The sequence below is a fragment of the Acanthopagrus latus genome, chromosome 5, assembly GCF_904848185.1.
Source record: "Acanthopagrus latus isolate v.2019 chromosome 5, fAcaLat1.1, whole genome shotgun sequence".
NCBI lineage: Eukaryota > Metazoa > Chordata > Actinopteri > Spariformes > Sparidae > Acanthopagrus > Acanthopagrus latus.
In genome coordinates, this window is record NC_051043.1 from 12,926,019 (window position 1) to 12,943,457 (window position 17,439).

At 41.3% G+C, this 17,439-nt stretch overlaps 1 protein-coding gene across 4 annotated transcripts; it reads right to left on the minus strand.

Moving 5' to 3' along the window:
* Positions 1–216: 216 nt before the first annotated feature.
* golga3 (golgin A3) lies at positions 217–16,108 on the minus strand. Of its 4 annotated transcripts, none has more exons than XM_037098840.1 (24): positions 15,950–16,108; positions 14,460–14,760; positions 12,935–13,090; positions 11,621–11,733; positions 10,477–11,198; positions 10,199–10,307; positions 9,685–9,991; positions 9,329–9,531; positions 9,097–9,234; positions 8,773–8,934; positions 8,299–8,667; positions 7,956–8,033; positions 6,603–6,866; positions 6,375–6,469; positions 5,807–6,023; positions 4,942–5,085; positions 4,549–4,746; positions 4,264–4,380; positions 3,872–4,011; positions 3,612–3,744; positions 3,210–3,332; positions 2,790–2,954; positions 2,061–2,227; positions 217–1,938 (listed from the first exon to the last, which is right to left on the minus strand). In XM_037098840.1, the coding sequence occupies exons 2-24, from the start codon at positions 14,629–14,631 to the stop codon at positions 1,746–1,748; spliced, it is 4,485 nt and encodes a 1,494-aa protein (XP_036954735.1). In that variant the 5' UTR covers positions 14,632–14,760; positions 15,950–16,108; the 3' UTR covers positions 217–1,745. The 4 variants fall into 4 exon arrangements, with proteins under 4 accessions (XP_036954735.1, XP_036954732.1, XP_036954733.1 ...); XM_037098837.1 differs by having other exon boundaries at positions 12,809–13,090; XM_037098838.1 differs by lacking the exon at positions 15,950–16,108 and adding an exon at positions 15,099–15,159 and having other exon boundaries at positions 12,809–13,090.
* Positions 16,109–17,439: the final 1,331 nt, after the last annotated feature.

A 17,439-nucleotide genomic window follows, 5' to 3' on the forward strand; every position in this document is an offset into this window, starting at 1 on the left:
ACACTCACAGAATGTGCACACAGTGTTATGACAGATGAATAGTGCAATTTTATGATAAATACAATCACATCTCCCAGCACAAATATTAAAACAGGAATGAATCAATTCCAACCTTTGAAAAAAAAACAAAAAAAACAAAAAGCAGATAACAGCAAGGTTTATGCATTGAGCCCTGGCACTCTCGCAATTGTTATTATATACTACCTAAAAACACAGTTTAAGGTAGTTTGGAAGATACAGTCCAAAATATTTTTTCAGTATAGTATATCAATATATTTGTTATTTGCCTCAATAAGCATTCACCTCAAACGATGTATTGTCCCTTTGGATATTGTTGAGCATACAATGGTGTTAAAATAAAGTTGTTGTTTTTTTAGTATGGGAATGAGCAGCTGCCGCAGAGTTGCATGCAGAAAGCTGCTGTACCACCTCAATGACCCCTCTACACTGACATGTTAGTGCATCAGAATTACCATCTGCTCTGAGTTATGGTTTGAAGTCTTGCATTTCATCTTCGTTCCACTATTAAATAATCAAGATGACTTTACAATCATACAAAAAGGAAGTGTTTTCATATATTAAACTCTGGAAACAATTAACTATTCCCCATAAAACAAATAGAGAATCTGATTCAGGGGTAGTCATTTTTTTTTTTTTGTAAATACAGTATGTACCGAATGTAACAGAAAGTGAACACATCTGATTGCACCTGCTGTTAGAAGAAGTAACATCCTACAACTTTCTCTGTCAGTTTTGATCATCTAGTGTGCGATGTCAGTTGATGTGACCCACTTATTTTACAATAAACCATTCTTCAGTAAGGATTTGCACACATATACAATATAACATTACATCTCGCACACACCCTAAGCATAATACGTTCATTCACACCACCTTAGTCCTTTACAGCATATCAAAGTTTGCTTAAGGCTTTTTTTTAGTACAAATTACTGCAGTCCATGCTAGACAGAACACCTCCATACATAACTGAAATTAATGTTTTTAGAGTTTTGGAACCCAAGGTGATATGGTTACAACAAATGTAAGAAAACACTGCATTTTAACAAGGCAATACAAAAGAAACTGACCGCAATTGTGCATGACTTTTGACATCATGAAAAGGAGAGATGATGATTCATCGATAACAGCTTGGAAACCACGTGGATGTGTAACCATGCCAGTTAAAATCATAGATGAGACACTTCACTCATACACAGGCACAAAGAAATGGAAGAACAGTTCATAGCCAGTCTAGTATATTTCTGTCGCCAAAAAAAACTTTCTGAAATAATGTCAGCCGTTATCAAGCAGCATCAAAGACACTGACTTCCTATTACGAGGAGGTGGATGACTGAATCCTTTTTAGTGAGGAAAACTGCTGACTCAGATGGGGAAAACTGGCCCAACAGAACAACAACTACACCGTACTTGTATCTATAACAACTGAGGGGGGTGGAGAGGGTGGGGCTCTTGGAGAGGCTGTCAGATAAGTTGTTATTTCTTAACTAAAAATAAATAAATTTGACAATAGCATAACAAAAAATATAAACAACCGTCAAATAAAGTGGAAAGAATAAAGCCATGGTATACAAAGTATTACTCTGTGAAAGCACTTCTGTGCTGATGGGAAAATGCCAAATGTTGGCAGCAATTGTTAAGAAAAGATACAGGGAATAAGGGGCTGAAAAGTGCCTTTGTGGATAAAACTCCACGCTCCCTCTATTGGCCTGAGAAAAGTTCTTCTGTTATGATTGCTGCTGTTCTGCTTCATTGTTATTTTCCACCACCATGTTGTCAAGTGGCGTTGATGACTTGGAGATGTTGTTCTGAAGATCCAGTTGAGCCAGTTCCTCCTCTGTGTTCGTCAGTGAGCTCATCGACTCATGTACTGTTACTGTGTGTTCCTCCATCTGCCTTTGGAGGCTGTCCATCTCCTCCCTGAGAAAAAACAAGCAACGCATTACATGTATTCTGGTATTCTTTGGAGAGTTTCAACAAAAAGCCTCATGTAGAAATATCAATAATGTAACCAAGTCTGATGGTTTAAACAATAGGCATACTTGAGCTGCCGCAGACAGTTGTGCAGGTTGTTGAGGGGCTCTTTATTGACAGAAGTTGATGGTTTCAGCAATTCATCCAATAGGGTGGCAGGCACTGGGCAGTCTGGGATCTTAACTGGCGTCACTGGGTTGGATGGGTTCCCTTCACTCTTCAGCTCCATGCGCTGCTGCTCCAAACAAAACCATCATTACAGGAACGGATTTAGTCATTTATCCGAAGCAGGCATTTCCTATTTGGCATTATATTCACCCTAGCCTTTTAAATCTTTCTAACGAGAGGGTGGTGGCTTTGAAAGCATTACTCACAGAAATTAACGGGTACACCCAAGCTGTACACAGCCAGAACTCACTGCTTTCCTTGTTTAATGAAAAAAATACTGAAATACTATTTTTTTGTTACTTCAGTTACAAAGTATTTTGGATATTTTTGTGCTTTAATGCTAGAGAAGTCAATTAAAGAGAAACTTAACATTAAACTCTTATGAGTAGGCCAAGTTTATAGGCTGACACTAGCTCATTAGATATACTGGTGTAAATGATGTATAAAATGTAAATACCATTTAATCTGCCTATCCAATAAATAAATACATAAATAAATACATAAATAAATAAGTAAGTAAGTAAGTAAGTAAGTAAGTAAATGGAGCTGCGGCTGCAAAGTGTTTGAAAAAACACTCAAACCTTCACAGGATAAAACAAGTTTTCACATAGGAAAATAATGTTCCTTACCTTCCTTATGCGGCTCTGTTTGAGGTCCTGTTTAAGTTGCTGGTTCTGCAGAAGGACCGTCTTCATGCTGTTCCTCAGCTCACCCACTTTGGCCTGCAGCATGAACTTGTCCTTCCTGGTGCTGTTCAGGTCCTCCTGCACTGACTCCAGCTCCACCTTGATGTTCTGAGACATAGAAATAATCTTTGTTTGTTCCAAACCCTCCCGAAAAGGATAATGTGGCACAAATGACACAAAAGACTGGATAGTAATAACTATAATGCTTACTTCTTTCTTCATCTCCCTTTAGACACTGATTACTTTAAGTACTCCTGTACATTTGCAAATACAGCTAAACTGTATTTCTTTTAACTTCTAGGTGAGTTGTAAGCTATACTTGGGAGTGTTTTGTTCATTTTTTACAATAAAGTGAATACTTGCCTGCAGAGCTCTCTGTAGGTTGTCCAGCTCCCTGTGGTGACACTGCTCCATCATCTCCAGCTGCTGCTTCTGAGCCTCCAGCTCCCTCTGCTTCTGCTCCAGCTCCCACTTCAAGTCCTCAACCTGAACAAGTGGTCAACGTTAGACATTAGTGTCACTGAAATTAGTCCACAATAAAAACAAGTGATGGACTGGAACTGTAAGACAAAAAGCATAATAAAAAATTTGGTCAAATGTGTTATAGACAATTTAGGTCAATTAATATCTACCATCTTCTATCCATCTATGGATCTATCTAATCAGAGGATCAGAGGACTACCAAGGCTTCTCTTAATCAATATGTTTAAATCAGACTCATGATCAGCAAAATACTTTAGTCTAATGCTTGTTCAGAATCCTTACCTCTTGGTTAGTGAGGGGTTGCTTTGCCAGTTCCTCGTCCAGTTGTTTCTGGAGGATCTGGAGCTGTGAGTGGGCCTCAGACAGCTCCTCTTGAAACCTGGAAACCTCCTGAGAGTGCTGCTCATCCTGAGCCCTGCGAGTATGACACATTCAGAGATAAATAAGTGGTAGGATGTACAAAAACTATACATTTTGCAACACAATAACATATTCAAAGTGCCAAAAGTCAATGTATTCTTCTATCAGGCAAATGCACGTACTGTAGTTTGTGGGCTTCACTCTGTAGCACTTTGACCAGGTCCTCTTTGGCCTGTAGGTCCTTCTTGATCTCTGACAGCTCCAGCATGGCCGCCCTGTAGTGCCGTCTATTGTGGGCTGCTTCAGCCTTTGCTGCTGCCACCTGAAGGACATATCACATCATTACAATCCAAAAAAATTTAAAGATTAAAGATAAAAGCTACTGTAGATTTACAATTGATCCAGGTAACAATTGAGCTGTCTAACCTTTATATTCTAACGAGACTTGCTAATGTGCCTTGTGCTCAACATAAATATTCAGATGTATCAATGTCTGAAATATCTAAATGACAGCCTTCAGAATCATTTGAAAGGCAAGATGATAATGACCAGATGATTAGCTCAGATCTCCTACCTGTTCCTTCAAGTCCTTGACTTTGGTTTTCTCTTTCTCTAAGGCTAGCTGCAGAGTTTGCACCACCTGCTTCATTTGCTGGTCCTCCTCCTCCTTACGCTTCAGAACAGCTTGAACCTAGAGAAGAGTTGAAAGGCAACGAAATGGCATATAAAAAAATAAATAAATCAAAAATGCACAATATCTTAACCAGATTTTTGTAATTTGGTGTCCAGGTAACAGAACAACAGACAGGTGTAATCCCAAAATACATCAATATTATAAGATGTAAGCAATTGTTTTTACCTGCAAGTTAAGTTGGACAAGATCTGCCTCTCTCTTAGCTAAGGCAGTCTCCAAAATGTTGGAATGCTCCCGCAGTGTATTGTGGGACTGTGCTAATCCAGCCAATTTCCCTTTTTCATGTTCCAGCTCAAGCGCGAGCTTCTTGTTGGCATCTTCTAACTTTCGAATCCGCTTCTTAAAGCATCGAGACTCTTGAAGCTGTGAAATGAGTTCATGTCATTAACAGTAAATATCATACATTAACCGAGTGATTACAGAAATGTTAAAATGCTGCGCATCCAGGGTTGGGATCAATATATATATATAAACATTAATTTCCTATTAGACGAAAAAGCTGTTCAAAAACCTTAATGATGAAGTAACACAAGGGGACAGAAAATGATTAATGTTCACCTCATCCTCAAGCTCCATGACCTTCTCCTGGTACTCCTCTAGCTCTGTGGAAGTGAGGGTGATCACCTCCTGCAGCTCCTTCTCTAGCATGGTCTTACTTTTGCTCACAACCTGCAGCTCAGCCTGCAGAGTCTTAATCTTCTCCTGGATGACAAATAAGATCACACTATATTTCTATATACACTTAGCAGATGTCAAAAGGTGACTAAATGATAAAGATATAACTCAAGCAAAAGGACAGATGGAAGGCTATCCTATAACTCAACTCAACTTTTTTTTTTTTAATATCTTGCTATTGTTTTTTTGGGCGTATACTCTTTAAGCTGAATTGGGAATGATACATATTACTTATTCTCCAATTTTTGCTTGACATTGGCAAGATCAACATCTCTAGACTACATTCAGTGACAGAAAAGCAGGTATTTTAGACCTTGTATCCCCACCACCTTATAGTAGACAATATATACCATGTGATGATTAAAGAAAGCAGATTATTTCATATTATGCTCTATTGTTTATTTAATTGTGTCGCTAATCAAGTTTCATGTCCTCTGGATTTAGTTATATGACATGCTACTTTCTACAGTTTCATGTTTTTTTTGGCAATGTGAAAGGGGTTAACTTTTAGCAAGTTTGTCCATGTTAAACAAACCTGCATATATATGCTCATTTTGGTGTTAAAATGGTAATACCGTACCCTTCTTTCAGTTGCTAAGAACTGTAAATGGATGAGAGCCTACACACTGCAAGATGCACTGCTGACACTTCTCAAACTATGATGGTTTACTTATGCTCACTGCATAAAACATTGCTAAACTATGTGTTGTTGCTGTGAATGTTAGCGGTCTACCAGATTATAAAGTACCTGTAAGGCCTGGCTGTTTCCCCCATCTGACACCTGGGCCTTAAGTTTGACCAGCTCTGCCTCGGCCGTCTCCTTGTCAGTCAGAGCCTCTTGGAGCCTCCTGCTCAGGATGCCCACAGCATTCTCATAGGCCTTGTGTTTGGCCTTCATCTCCTTCTGAGCACTGGTCAAATCAGTCCCCAGCCGTTTCACACGCACCTTCTGCTCTGAGATGGCCCTATTTGATGCATGAGACATTAAGAAATTAAAAATCTCCATGGAGAGACCAGGTTGTCTCTACAGAAGACAATAAATACATAAATATGAACGGAGGATGTGGCAAACTGTATTCTTTAAGATCACATTTAATCGACAGGTACAAATAACACAGTGTGTAATGCTGTGGATGTACTTTCCACACCACATGTACTGACTCATATGTCTACGTGGAGATGAGGAATTATATAAGAAATGTTTTCTATTTGTATTTATAAATAGCACTTGACAACAGAGATATGCATCATGGTCCAAGTCATTACTGTGGGAATCGTTCAAGCTCCCACAACCTCTAATGCAGCAAATTACTCACTTTTTGGCTTCTCCCTCCAACTGCTCCACCTGTTTCCTTAGGCCTTCGTTCTCTTCTGTTACAGCTGCTAACTGGCTTCGATCAAACTGTAGAGTCTGAGGTGGGAGGAAAATCCAAACACTTGAAATTACAACAAGATTCACACTAAAACAGTTCACTTCCACCTGCTTTTAATACATCCAACATTTACTTTTGTTGTTAAAGTATGTATCATGTATTAATTGTTACCTGGATCTGGGTTTCAAGCTGATCCCTCTCTGTCTGAATGGCCTGCAGATGGGCCTCCATGTTGCTCATCTGCTCCTGGACTCTGACCACCTCCTTCTGAAGCCGGGCCTGCTCTAGCTCCACGTTTTGCTTCTCCCCCTGAATGGCCAGCAACTCCTGTTTCAAGTCCTTGACCTCCGACAACAGACGCTTTTTGGTGGACTTGAGCTCACTGATCAACTGATCTTTGGAGCTGGCATCCCGACGGTAGGCTTCCACCATCACCTGGAAAGTCAATAACTGTGTGTCTGACTAATGAAGTGAGAATTCGCTCCTCTTAAGGAGTTGTGACTGAGACAGAAGGTAAAAGACTTTTCATAATTACTGGAGATACAGAGATGACAAGAGAGCTGCAAAAGGATTTCAATCCCACACTACATCATTTCTAGGCTTGAATAAGCATCAGATACATTTCACAAAAAGGAAAGTCACACACATACTGTACCCTATTTTTATAGTACAGGATTTTCATTCCAAACAAACTTGTTTGTTCATACTGGCAGCATCACACATATTATACAAAAGGAAACTTGAAATTTGACTAAATCTTACATGAAACCACCAAAGCAAAGCTGTGATACAGATTGTTTCTGTTGATGCGGAGCTATTAGCTATTAAATACATTCAAATTGCACTACAGATTTGAATGCGGGTATGGATGTGCATGTGTGTGCCTGCATTTGATTAATAAGATTCAGATTAAATTTTCTTGCTTTTCTTCAAATCAAAAATGGACAAAACATCTTTAAATGCTGACAGCAAATTCCTCATCTTACTTGTTTCTCAGTATCCTGTACACTTTTAACAAGTAATTCATCAATCATGCTGCAGTACCTCACACCATTTATGTACTGACTTTAAATGCAGTGGAAAGACATATCAGACTGTTGACAATGCATCTGAACTTTTTTTGTTTTTCGTATGTTACAGTTTGATGGACTCAGATGAATGTTAATGCAGACTCATGCATTAGGGTCTATAAAAACATAAGTCTTGAAAGAAACTGAATACAATTGACATTTCTGTCATCCTGTCAATAAACTCCGCCCTCTTTATGACAGTCTGTCAGTGGGAAATGAGCAGCCTTCACTACTGCTAAATCCACTGAGGCGTGTCAACCAGTACTCTTCTGAGACAACAGCCATCTGGCTCTACAATACATCCTCCCACGACAGCATCAGCCAAAGCCAGCTGGTACATTCCTGACATTTATAAATGTATGCAAAGTCTACATGTCTCCCTGCTTTCTACCATCTTTACCCAATACGAGAGAGATGGACATGATCCTACATAAGAGCAAGGGAGAGGGCTTACCTTTTGTTGCTGGAACTGCTCTTTTAATTTCTGAGCTTGTTTTTTGAGGGAGCTATTTTCCTGTTGAAGAGTTTCAATCTGTAACAAAGCAAAGGCCCTTTGTTATTCACTTCATGTTGGTGAGGAGGCAATGAAGAAATGTACAATAAAATGCTACTTGATTGAGTTTCAGTTCTTGAACTTTTGTACAAACTGACTGACCATAATTTAACATGTCACTATAGAAGTAGATGGGAATATAATGAAGCCTACATGATAGCAATGTCTTTTAGGTTACTGGTTATTTTTTCACATCTTTATCTTTGGTTTCACCGGTGTGTTAACCTTTCCACTAGTTCCATACCTGATTGGCTTTGACCTGGACTTCTTGTCTTAGCTGATCCAAGACATCTGAAGCCACCAGAACATCTTCTCCAAGCCGTTCAGCATTCTCGTCAAGTTGGCTCTTGTCAGCCCGGGCTGCCTGCAGCGCTACCTCCAGGACAATCTTTTCATTCTGGAGGTACTGGACATTATCGTCCTTGGCGCTGCTCTCTGTCTGCAGCTCGACCAGCTGGGCCTCAAGCTCTAGGTAGCGGGCCTCTAGCTGGTTGATGGTCTGCTCTTTGGTGTGCAGGTTCTCCTGAGTGCTAGTCAGCTGGCGCATCAACTCCAGATGCTCTTTCTGGAGTGACTGTAGCTGCGCGTCCTTCTGGGAAAGAGTCAACCTCACCTAAGGGAGACGGTGTGTGAAAGGCAATTTAGAGCAGAATACAATGACAATTTTACTGCCTATACAAGGTGGAAAACAAATCACTGTTACATTTGGCATGCCTACCTGCTCTAGTTCCCTTTCCAGTGTGCTGGCTGTGTTGGCCAATTTTAATAACCGCTCTCGCTCTTCCTCAAACTCCTCCAGTTTGTGCTGCAGATCGTCTTCCACCATGGATTTTGCATCCTGGATCTGCTTGTAATTAGCTTCCTGGGTCAGCATGTCGGCCTAAACGTCAAAGACAGTAAAAAATATTTAATCCATCAGATGAGTAACATAGTATCTATAAATCCAACACATTCTAGTTTTGGTAATTTAGTAAACATACTTTTATCAAAGGTCCTTGACTGAATAATGACACTAATGTGTGAGGGATGTTATAGAGTATACCTCAATGCTCTGCAGCTGAACAGCAATGCGCTCTTTGTCTTTGATGGAACGATGTTGGGTCTCGGTGAGTTGGTGTGACAGAGTCACATTCTCCAGCTTCAGATGTTCCACGACACCAATCTGAGTCATCTGTCCAGCCTGGGAGAGGAAAAAATACAACAAAAGTGTTCTCTCTTGTCTGTCAAATTTCAAGCTTTGATATAAAAACCAACCACATTAGCATCAACCTTACCTGCATGTTAGCCATTTCGCTTTGCAGTCGTACTCTTGCCTCCTGTGCCAGGGCTAGCTGCTGCTGGTACCACTGTCTGACCTGCTGGAGTGAATCGATTTCAGCCTGGGATGTCTTCAATCGGTTTTGCAGGGTGCTGCGCTCCAGCTGGACCTGCTGAAGCTGGCTCTGAAGACCACCCATCTGCTGACGCAAATCCTGAACTGCAAAAGTGACCAAAAAATCTCATTTAATCAAGAGCAGAAATACAAATAAAATGTCAGGATGTTCTCCATATTGGTTGACTGAATAAATCATAACACAACTGGAGATATGGGTTATGGTTACACTCAGCTCTCTGGGTCTCCATCACTCACCTGTATTGTCCCTTGAGGCTACAGTGTTTTGCATCTCCTCCACCTTCCCCATCAGCCTGTTGTACTGGTCTTCAGCCACCTTCAGGTCATTGCTAAGAGAAGACAGACTGGCATTCTTGCTCTCCAGACTACCCTGGAGTTCCACCATGGCCTTCTCTAGCCTGCTGCAGTTCTGCCGCAGCGTGCCCACCTCGGTTGTGAGGGCACTCTGCTTATCCTGGCTGAACTGCGCCTCCTCCTTCTTGGCCTGCAGCTGAGCATTCACTGCAGCGAGCTGGGCCTGAAGCTCTGTCTTCTCCTTGAGAGCCTAGAGGACAGGACAGTGTGGTCAGCACTTATGGGGGGGCTTTAATCACCTCAAATGCAGGTGGTACCAGGCATTTATAAGAAAAGTTTTCTATTGGAGGTAGGCCTGTAATTCTAATTTGATCTGTTCAATTACTTTAATTTGTTGTATGTATTGTGGCAAAGAGCACAGAATGAAACATGTGCAGAAATCAGTATGTTACATTACCTGATTAGCCTCAGATGACAAAGACTCTAGTTGACCCTCCAGTCTCATTTTCTCTTTCAACACCTGCAGCATTTCATCGTGGCCCATTACTGAACTCTCCAAAGAAACACTGAAACAAATGGAAACGCTCATCCTTCAGGCTCAAATGATTTTCAATTAACTAACATCAAATAGTATCTCTGTGGAATATTTGCTCAAATTTGGCAGTAAAAACCATGTCTAAAACTGCTGCTTATAGTCATTATTTTATTCCTGCCTTATCTGGTAATGAAAAATACCTGCTGGAGAAACTGTCCCTTCGGCTGCGAGGCTCTGCCGTCCCTTCTCTCTCCTGCTCCAGCTCCAGCAGGTGTTGCTCCTCACTGGCGGCCTGCAACACCTCCTGCAGGGAGGGGAACTGACCCATTGCCTCTGGGGCTATCTCCCTCCCTTCCACTGTGTAGGGCCCTCGCTGCCTCTCCACTGCTGCAGAGAGCATGCCGTATGTGCCTCTGGTAGACGCGCTGCTGTAAGATGAGCTGTCGCTGTCATTGCCGTCGTTCCCTGGCCTCGTTCCTGATTCGCTGCCGTCAATTTCTGAGACATTGTCCCCGACCTGGTGCAAAGCACCAGGCTGTGCCTCTGTTTCACAGGTGTTACCCTCAGACATCAGACTGACCTCAGACAAAGTGGACACTGAGCTGATGGTGGACTGGAGGGAGCTCATGGTGTTGTCTGCCGTTGTTACTCCACCTCCACCTCCACCTCCACCATCATTCTCAGGAGACTTGTAGTCAGCCAAAGAGTGGATCTTGCTCGGACGGGGTGATCTGGATTTTCTCTCCCTGGGAGGGGGAAGCCCCAGGCTACCCAGTTTGGGACCACGGGGGACACTGGTTCTGAGGAAGGAATACTCCTTGGTCATGGCAAGAGTGTTGGCCCTGGGCAGAGCCTCGGGATGCAGCATGAGCTCTGGATCAAGGGTGCTGAACGGCCTGATCTTGGGTGTGGTGCGATGGGACTAGAAAGAGGTACAAAATAAATGTACCATCTACTGCTATCCTGACAAAATCTGTATCATGGATTAAATCTTAAATTGCTGTGAGAGAAAGACTAAAGAACAAATACACACATATAATCTGGAGATAAACTTCCACAAATTGTTGAGCATTTGTCCACAGTGAAAATCTACAGCCTCTCTTAAGTTATTTATCTTCTGGGTAATACATTTTTTTTAAAAAAAGTGTATTTAGCACCCTACGTAAGCTGTCTCTATCAAGCATGAAGCATTACTTGAATGCTGTACATACCACATCTAAATAAACCACTGTATAATGGAGAAATTCCACATTCATATAATGATGAAGCTGGAATAGGAAACATGAGGATCTCAAAGTCTAACAGAAGGTGAGTTAAAAGGAAAAGGCTACTCCAGTCACTCACCCTCTCCTTGTGTCTCTGCACTCTATACTGTTTGAGTTGCTCCTCCAGACGCCGGCGAGCCTCCAGGCGAATCTTCTCCTCATTTTCCATCTCCAGTGATGGCTTTGGGTTGGCTAGAGGGGAAATGTCGGTTAGACAAGTAGGAAAAATGTTCCCTTACACAGTGCACCACTTCCTACACACAAGACACTGCATCACTGATTCAGTGTAAAAATTCTTGCACTATCCTCCTTGTATATGACTACATAAAAGCGAGGTTGCCTGTTAAACATTCTCCATTTTACCTGACAGCTGCTAATTCTTTTTCATAGATATATTGAAATTGGTGCTTTAACATCACCGTATCTATTTGTAAATTGGCTCTTAGTGCGACTAAACATTGTCACTGGACACATTGGTGCACCTGAATTTTCATAAATTAAATTTATTTTGAAACAATTGAGGTACAGCAAGTTCTTGTTGCATGTGCTGTGATTTCTTCCTTTATTTCTGTTAAAAATAATTTACATAATGTGTTAGAAATTTTGAAATGTATTACTGGGTGCACCTATACGGAAGAGGAATAGGGCCACATGTGATTTTTTTCTGGGTTGATTTTTTTGAGAATCACATGTGGCCCTAATATGCAGGTGCTGAATGAAAAACTTAGGCGCACGACTGTGACCATTGTGAACAGTTAGTCTGGAGCCCTTTTCGAACACTTTTCGAAAATGCTTTGTATAGATATACACTGGTTCAGTGATGTTAATGTTCTGTGTGGGAGTTTCAAGGTAAAGCCAAACACAATCACCACAGTTTATGCAAAGCCTAAAAATATAACATTTCATAATTGTAAATCAAGGCAACTTTCTATCAAATACCACATAAAGAAAAATCATAAAATAATAGAGGGATTAGTTCCATTTTTGGATTAGTTTGGATTAGTTCCAAAATTAGTCCAAACTGGGTTTCAAATTAAGTACCCACCCCAAATTCTAACCAAGCAATCAAATGCCTACAGGTTGCAGGAAGGAGGTAGACTAAAACAACTCAAACAAATTGCCATTGAATCCTTCTGTTCGGTTAATACACAACACAAGGGAGTTAAACAAGGATGCAGACATGAGCCAACAAAACCATCCCACTGTAAAATGAGGTTAAATGTAAGGGTATAGAGGGGGCATTCACTCCACATGAGTTTATGCTTACACAATTCAGTCTCCTGCATAGGCATACTGAGTCTGAGTGACTGCAATGAATCACCCGTGTGAACCGTGACCTCAGCACTAGCCCCCTCAGACTTCTCTAGCATCATGGGTGGATAAGAAGCCACACCTGCGGAGGGCTCGTGGATCTTGGAGTTGACAGGGGAGCTGGTGCTCTGGGGAGGGGCTGTAGGAGCCAGGGACCCATTTATGTGGGTCTCCCCTGCAGAACCGAAGCCTTCTGCCAGTCCGTCTCCGTTTGGCATCACATCTGAACTGACAGGACCTGAAAGGCAAGGAGGAAGAGAAGCCCAGAGGAATGTGCCAATTAGTCATGAGAAGCATTTGTGGAGTAGACTGCAAAGTAAAAGCTATCCCACCTGGTGAGCTGGCTGAGCAACTTTGACAAGCGATAAAAGTTTAAGTGAACAAATGGAGCTGGAAACACTCATGTAGCATGTGGCTACTGAAGCATCAATTTAGCAGCACCTGCTCTTGTAGCAAGGGGCACAATTCGGGCTCAAAGTCTTGAAAGGAATTCACATTTAAAAAAGGCACTGAAAACATGTTTTACGTGTCATCTTAAACTTTCAGGGATTAGGTCAATCAATCCTGACGTTTCATTTCAATTATGTTTATTTAGCCTGAATATTTAATGTTATAAAGAAGTAGATAATAAAGCAAAGAAAGCAAGTTTTCAGAGAAACATCTTGTCTTCCAACCTTTCAGAAATATCTAAGCTTCAGAAATATATTTTCAGTTATCATATTGCCCTATTTTCTATTCTGCTGAATATTAACCACTGTATAAGCATAGCACCCCTGTGGTGATAACTAATTGGAATTCAGTGCAGCTAGTTAACACATTAGTCCAAAGAGCCGTGTAACATGGAGCGGTAGAAGGCCCCAGGCCTTGCAGTAGCCACCAAAAACAGGTCATGCATGGCAGGATGCAAGTGTTAGATAAAAGAAAGACTCCGATATAGCCCTAAAGCATGAAGAACTTTGCAGATCAGAGAGCAAGAATTGGTAACAAGTTAATTACAGTCATTCTACTAGGAATATGTTACAAAAAGGCCACACAACACAAAATGAAACGATATTTTTAAAAAGGCTATCCAAGTTCATGTTTGCTACACATGAGATGACATTTAATTAATATTTACTTGGTCCACAAATAATCAGAGTCCTTGTGATTTTGCTTTGGATGATAATTTCTGTTTTAAAACAGAACTGAAAGGCTTTACAACCAAGAGGCTTGTATGTATTGCAACATTACTTTCCTGATGCTGGGCTACATATACACATGTGTGTGTCAGAAATTTTTGCATAAGAATATCTGCATATTCACCTGGCCATTTTGTTTACGATACAGTAACTTTGGGGCACCCATTAACACAGTTGGTTGAGCGAACGTCCCCTATGCAGAGGCCCTGCCCTCACTGCAGCAGCCCAAGGTTTGAGGCCAGCTACAATACTTGCCAAAAAATGAGTTTTTCACTGAGTACTGTAGATTTGCCACTTCATTGCAGTAAACTTTTGGCACCTTGGTGTGGTGACACACTTTGATTTGCTTTCAGCACACATTCAGGACACCCTCATACTCAATGACATCCTTCCCTAATTCTATGTTAGTGAGATAGCATCAGTACTTACCATTATGTGTATCCCCTTTTGCATTTTGTGTGTTCTCCTGCCCTTGTTGCTTCAATTGTGTTTCATCTTGCACAGTATGGGCATCACCCTCTTTGGATTTTATCACATGGGCTTCTTGATAAGCATTAGCCTCCATCTGAGTTGCTCCTGGTTCGTTAGTATCCTTTTCCATTTAGAAACTGAACAGTGACAATACTGCTGGTGTGGGTTTGGAGAGAACTTCTCACAGGGCCATCTTCTGAGGAGGCAGGCTGGCTGGGTGCATGTCAGTGTCCAGGAACACTTCTGAACACAGACAACACTAAAGAGGAACAAACAGTATGTTAACATGGGGTTTATAATCAACAGTTCTTGTCTGGAGAATGACATGTCATAAAGATCATCACAGATGGAATTGTAGCTCCTCAGCAGGGATCTGTTTAAGACAGTAATGATGTTATGCAACAACACAGGCTGCTTTAATTTAAACATAAGCTCAAGCCAAGGGCTAATGAGCTGGCTTGGTAGATAAGTAGATTGCGTCGCGTTAATTATAGCTTAAATAGCAACTAACAGTAAATTCCTTTACTTAAACAGACAGAGAAGTGGATACAACAATCTCTGTTCGCAAATATGACAGGCCAAACCAGACAGGTTTACATTTCTCTTTTTATCGGCTCCGTACAGTCTGAACAAGGCAGACACACTCGGTATCGATCAGCACACAGATATTTAAATCTAAACCTAACAACTGTCATTCTTTAACTTAGATAACATTGCGGAGAACATCAGTATCATTGTGACAGCAGCTGCTACTACTTATGGTATATGTTTGCCGCATTTGCACACATACACGTCGGAATAATACAAACCATACTTACAAATTGTACCTATGTATCGTCAGGTAAGGGCCGGTATGCATTTTGAGAATTTTTTTTAAAAAAAAGGGTATGGCATTAAGTTCCCTCTCTTGTATGACTGGATATTATGCACTTGTCTGATCAAATAGAGGTGATGCCACTTGTATTAAAAACTACTGCATCTTTAAAGTTAACGTTTGCTAACGATCTGTCACTCAAGCTCCCGTTGACTCCCGGGTTGTGTAGCTAACGTTATATTTGCCGGAGTCACCAATTCTGAGGACATACGAACGAGACAGACATTAGCAAACGTCCATGTGAAAGTAGTTATTTGGCCCTCGTGCACTGATTAGTTAAAATAAAACCAATGACAGTGAAGAAAGACTAAAAGGCAGGCGGATGAAACTAGCTCGGAATGCTAGCGAGCGAGACAGCTAACGTTAGCATGATGTATTTACGACGGGACCTGTCAAGCTAAATGTGCTAACTCGCTAGCTGGAACCGCCAGCGCCAGTGTCGGAGAGTGATTTCTCAAATATGCTAAATAAATCAACGAATTGCCCCCCGTCGCCGAGGCACGTTACACCTCCCATGTGTAAATTACAAAATGACATTTTTGACAAACGTGCATAAGAACAATAAACCTCTCACCTCTTTCGGAGCTTCGCCTTTCACTACGTGGCTGTTTGGTTTCCGTCCCTTATCTGTCCGACTAGAAACAAACTGAGGGTGCATCCTATGATGTATTGTGAAAGGCGTATACACATCTGGAAAAGCAAGTAAAGCTTGTCAGACAACGGAACCCCTGCTGTGTAAACAGACAGCGTTTAGATTTAAAATTTGAAAGGCTAATATGTCAATTCTTTGAGATGATTGTGTTACAAACGAATTTGGCAATGACGTTTATTACACGAGCTATAATAAGGGACGGACAATACTGGTAGACCTGTCGGATGTGGTATATTGGTTTAAAAAAAAAACAAAAAAAAAACTGCGCCCTACTTCTCTGCTGTGGCATCCTGCAGCAGCCACCAGAAGTGCCTCTCCAAGCTGATGATGCCAGTTTTTTTTATTCTGCCGCCATATTTTCACATTATGCACGGATTGCATTAATACGGACAACATTATGTAGTGTAGTTTCTGGGCTGTTTTCCTCAAAGGTATCGGCGTGTAGTAGGTTGATTAAAAATTCTGCGGAGGCAAGGCTGGGTGGAATGATAGAGCAATCTTTATTAAAACAGGCTTGAGCCTAGCACCCGAGCAGAGTGTGGCCACACATCTGATGTTCTCCAATCTAGGGCAAAGTAATGCCAAACGTTTTTGCCCTTCTTGCTCTATCAGAACTCCTACGCCTTCGCTCTTAGGAATTCTACCAAGTGCCATCCCCCGTCTCTACTCGTGGGACCCTTCTTAAAGTCCCTTGGGCAGTACCTGCTTACTCCTAATTGGTCACTGCGGTGGGTTGAAGGTTCATCTCCCATAAATGACCAAATCTGTTACTGTCCCTCCTTCGGGCTTGTACTCCAAAATTACTTAGATGAGCCCTCTATCCTTTTCTGGAGATGTGCGTGTTTAAATATCATCCTCCATCTGGAACAGGAGTCAGGCTCCATTTTAGTCCTTATAGTGGCCTTGTCCCCTGCTAACCTTTGACCCACACTCAGCTGAATGCTGACTCCAAGGTGTCTTGGAGCTGTGAGCCCCGTATTGTCTGCATTCCCTAACTCACACAAGGAGGAACAGGTTAAATTTAAACTGAGTTGAATTAAAGGCCAGAATGTGTTGCCGTCCAGAAACCTCAGTAACAACTCTACTCAATGTAATGGGATTATACTGGATTACACAGAGGATTTTAGTTAAAATGATCTATTTGTATTGGCCTTTTCATTCAGAATATCTGCCATCGTCCCCCATAGGACAACTGGTTGAACTGCATAATGCAGCCTACTCTCTTATCATTACTGGTTGTCTGGGGGTTGTGTGTGTAAGAATGTTCAATAATAATACAAAAAATAATAATGATGATAATGATTTATTTTCTCTAATAACATTGCACATAACAATAGGTCACCATGCATGAATGCGCTCAACTGTTGGCTGTTGACGTGCAATTAAATGTGTAAAAAGAAAGCTAATTCTCT

Excerpts from the sequence above, each read along its gene's own strand:
- golga3 (XM_037098837.1), bottom strand. The coding sequence starts at position 14,631 with ATGGAAAAGGATACTAACGAACCAGGAGCAACTCAGATGGAGGCTAAT. Across the intron at positions 5,086-5,806 it reads GAAACAGCCAGGCCTTACAG|GAGAAGATTAAGACTCTGCA; the intron begins GTACTTTATAAT and ends TTTGTCATCCAG. Across the intron at positions 4,747-4,941 it reads TCATGGAGCTTGAGGATGAG|CTTCAAGAGTCTCGATGCTT; the intron begins GTGAACATTAAT and ends CTCATTTCACAG.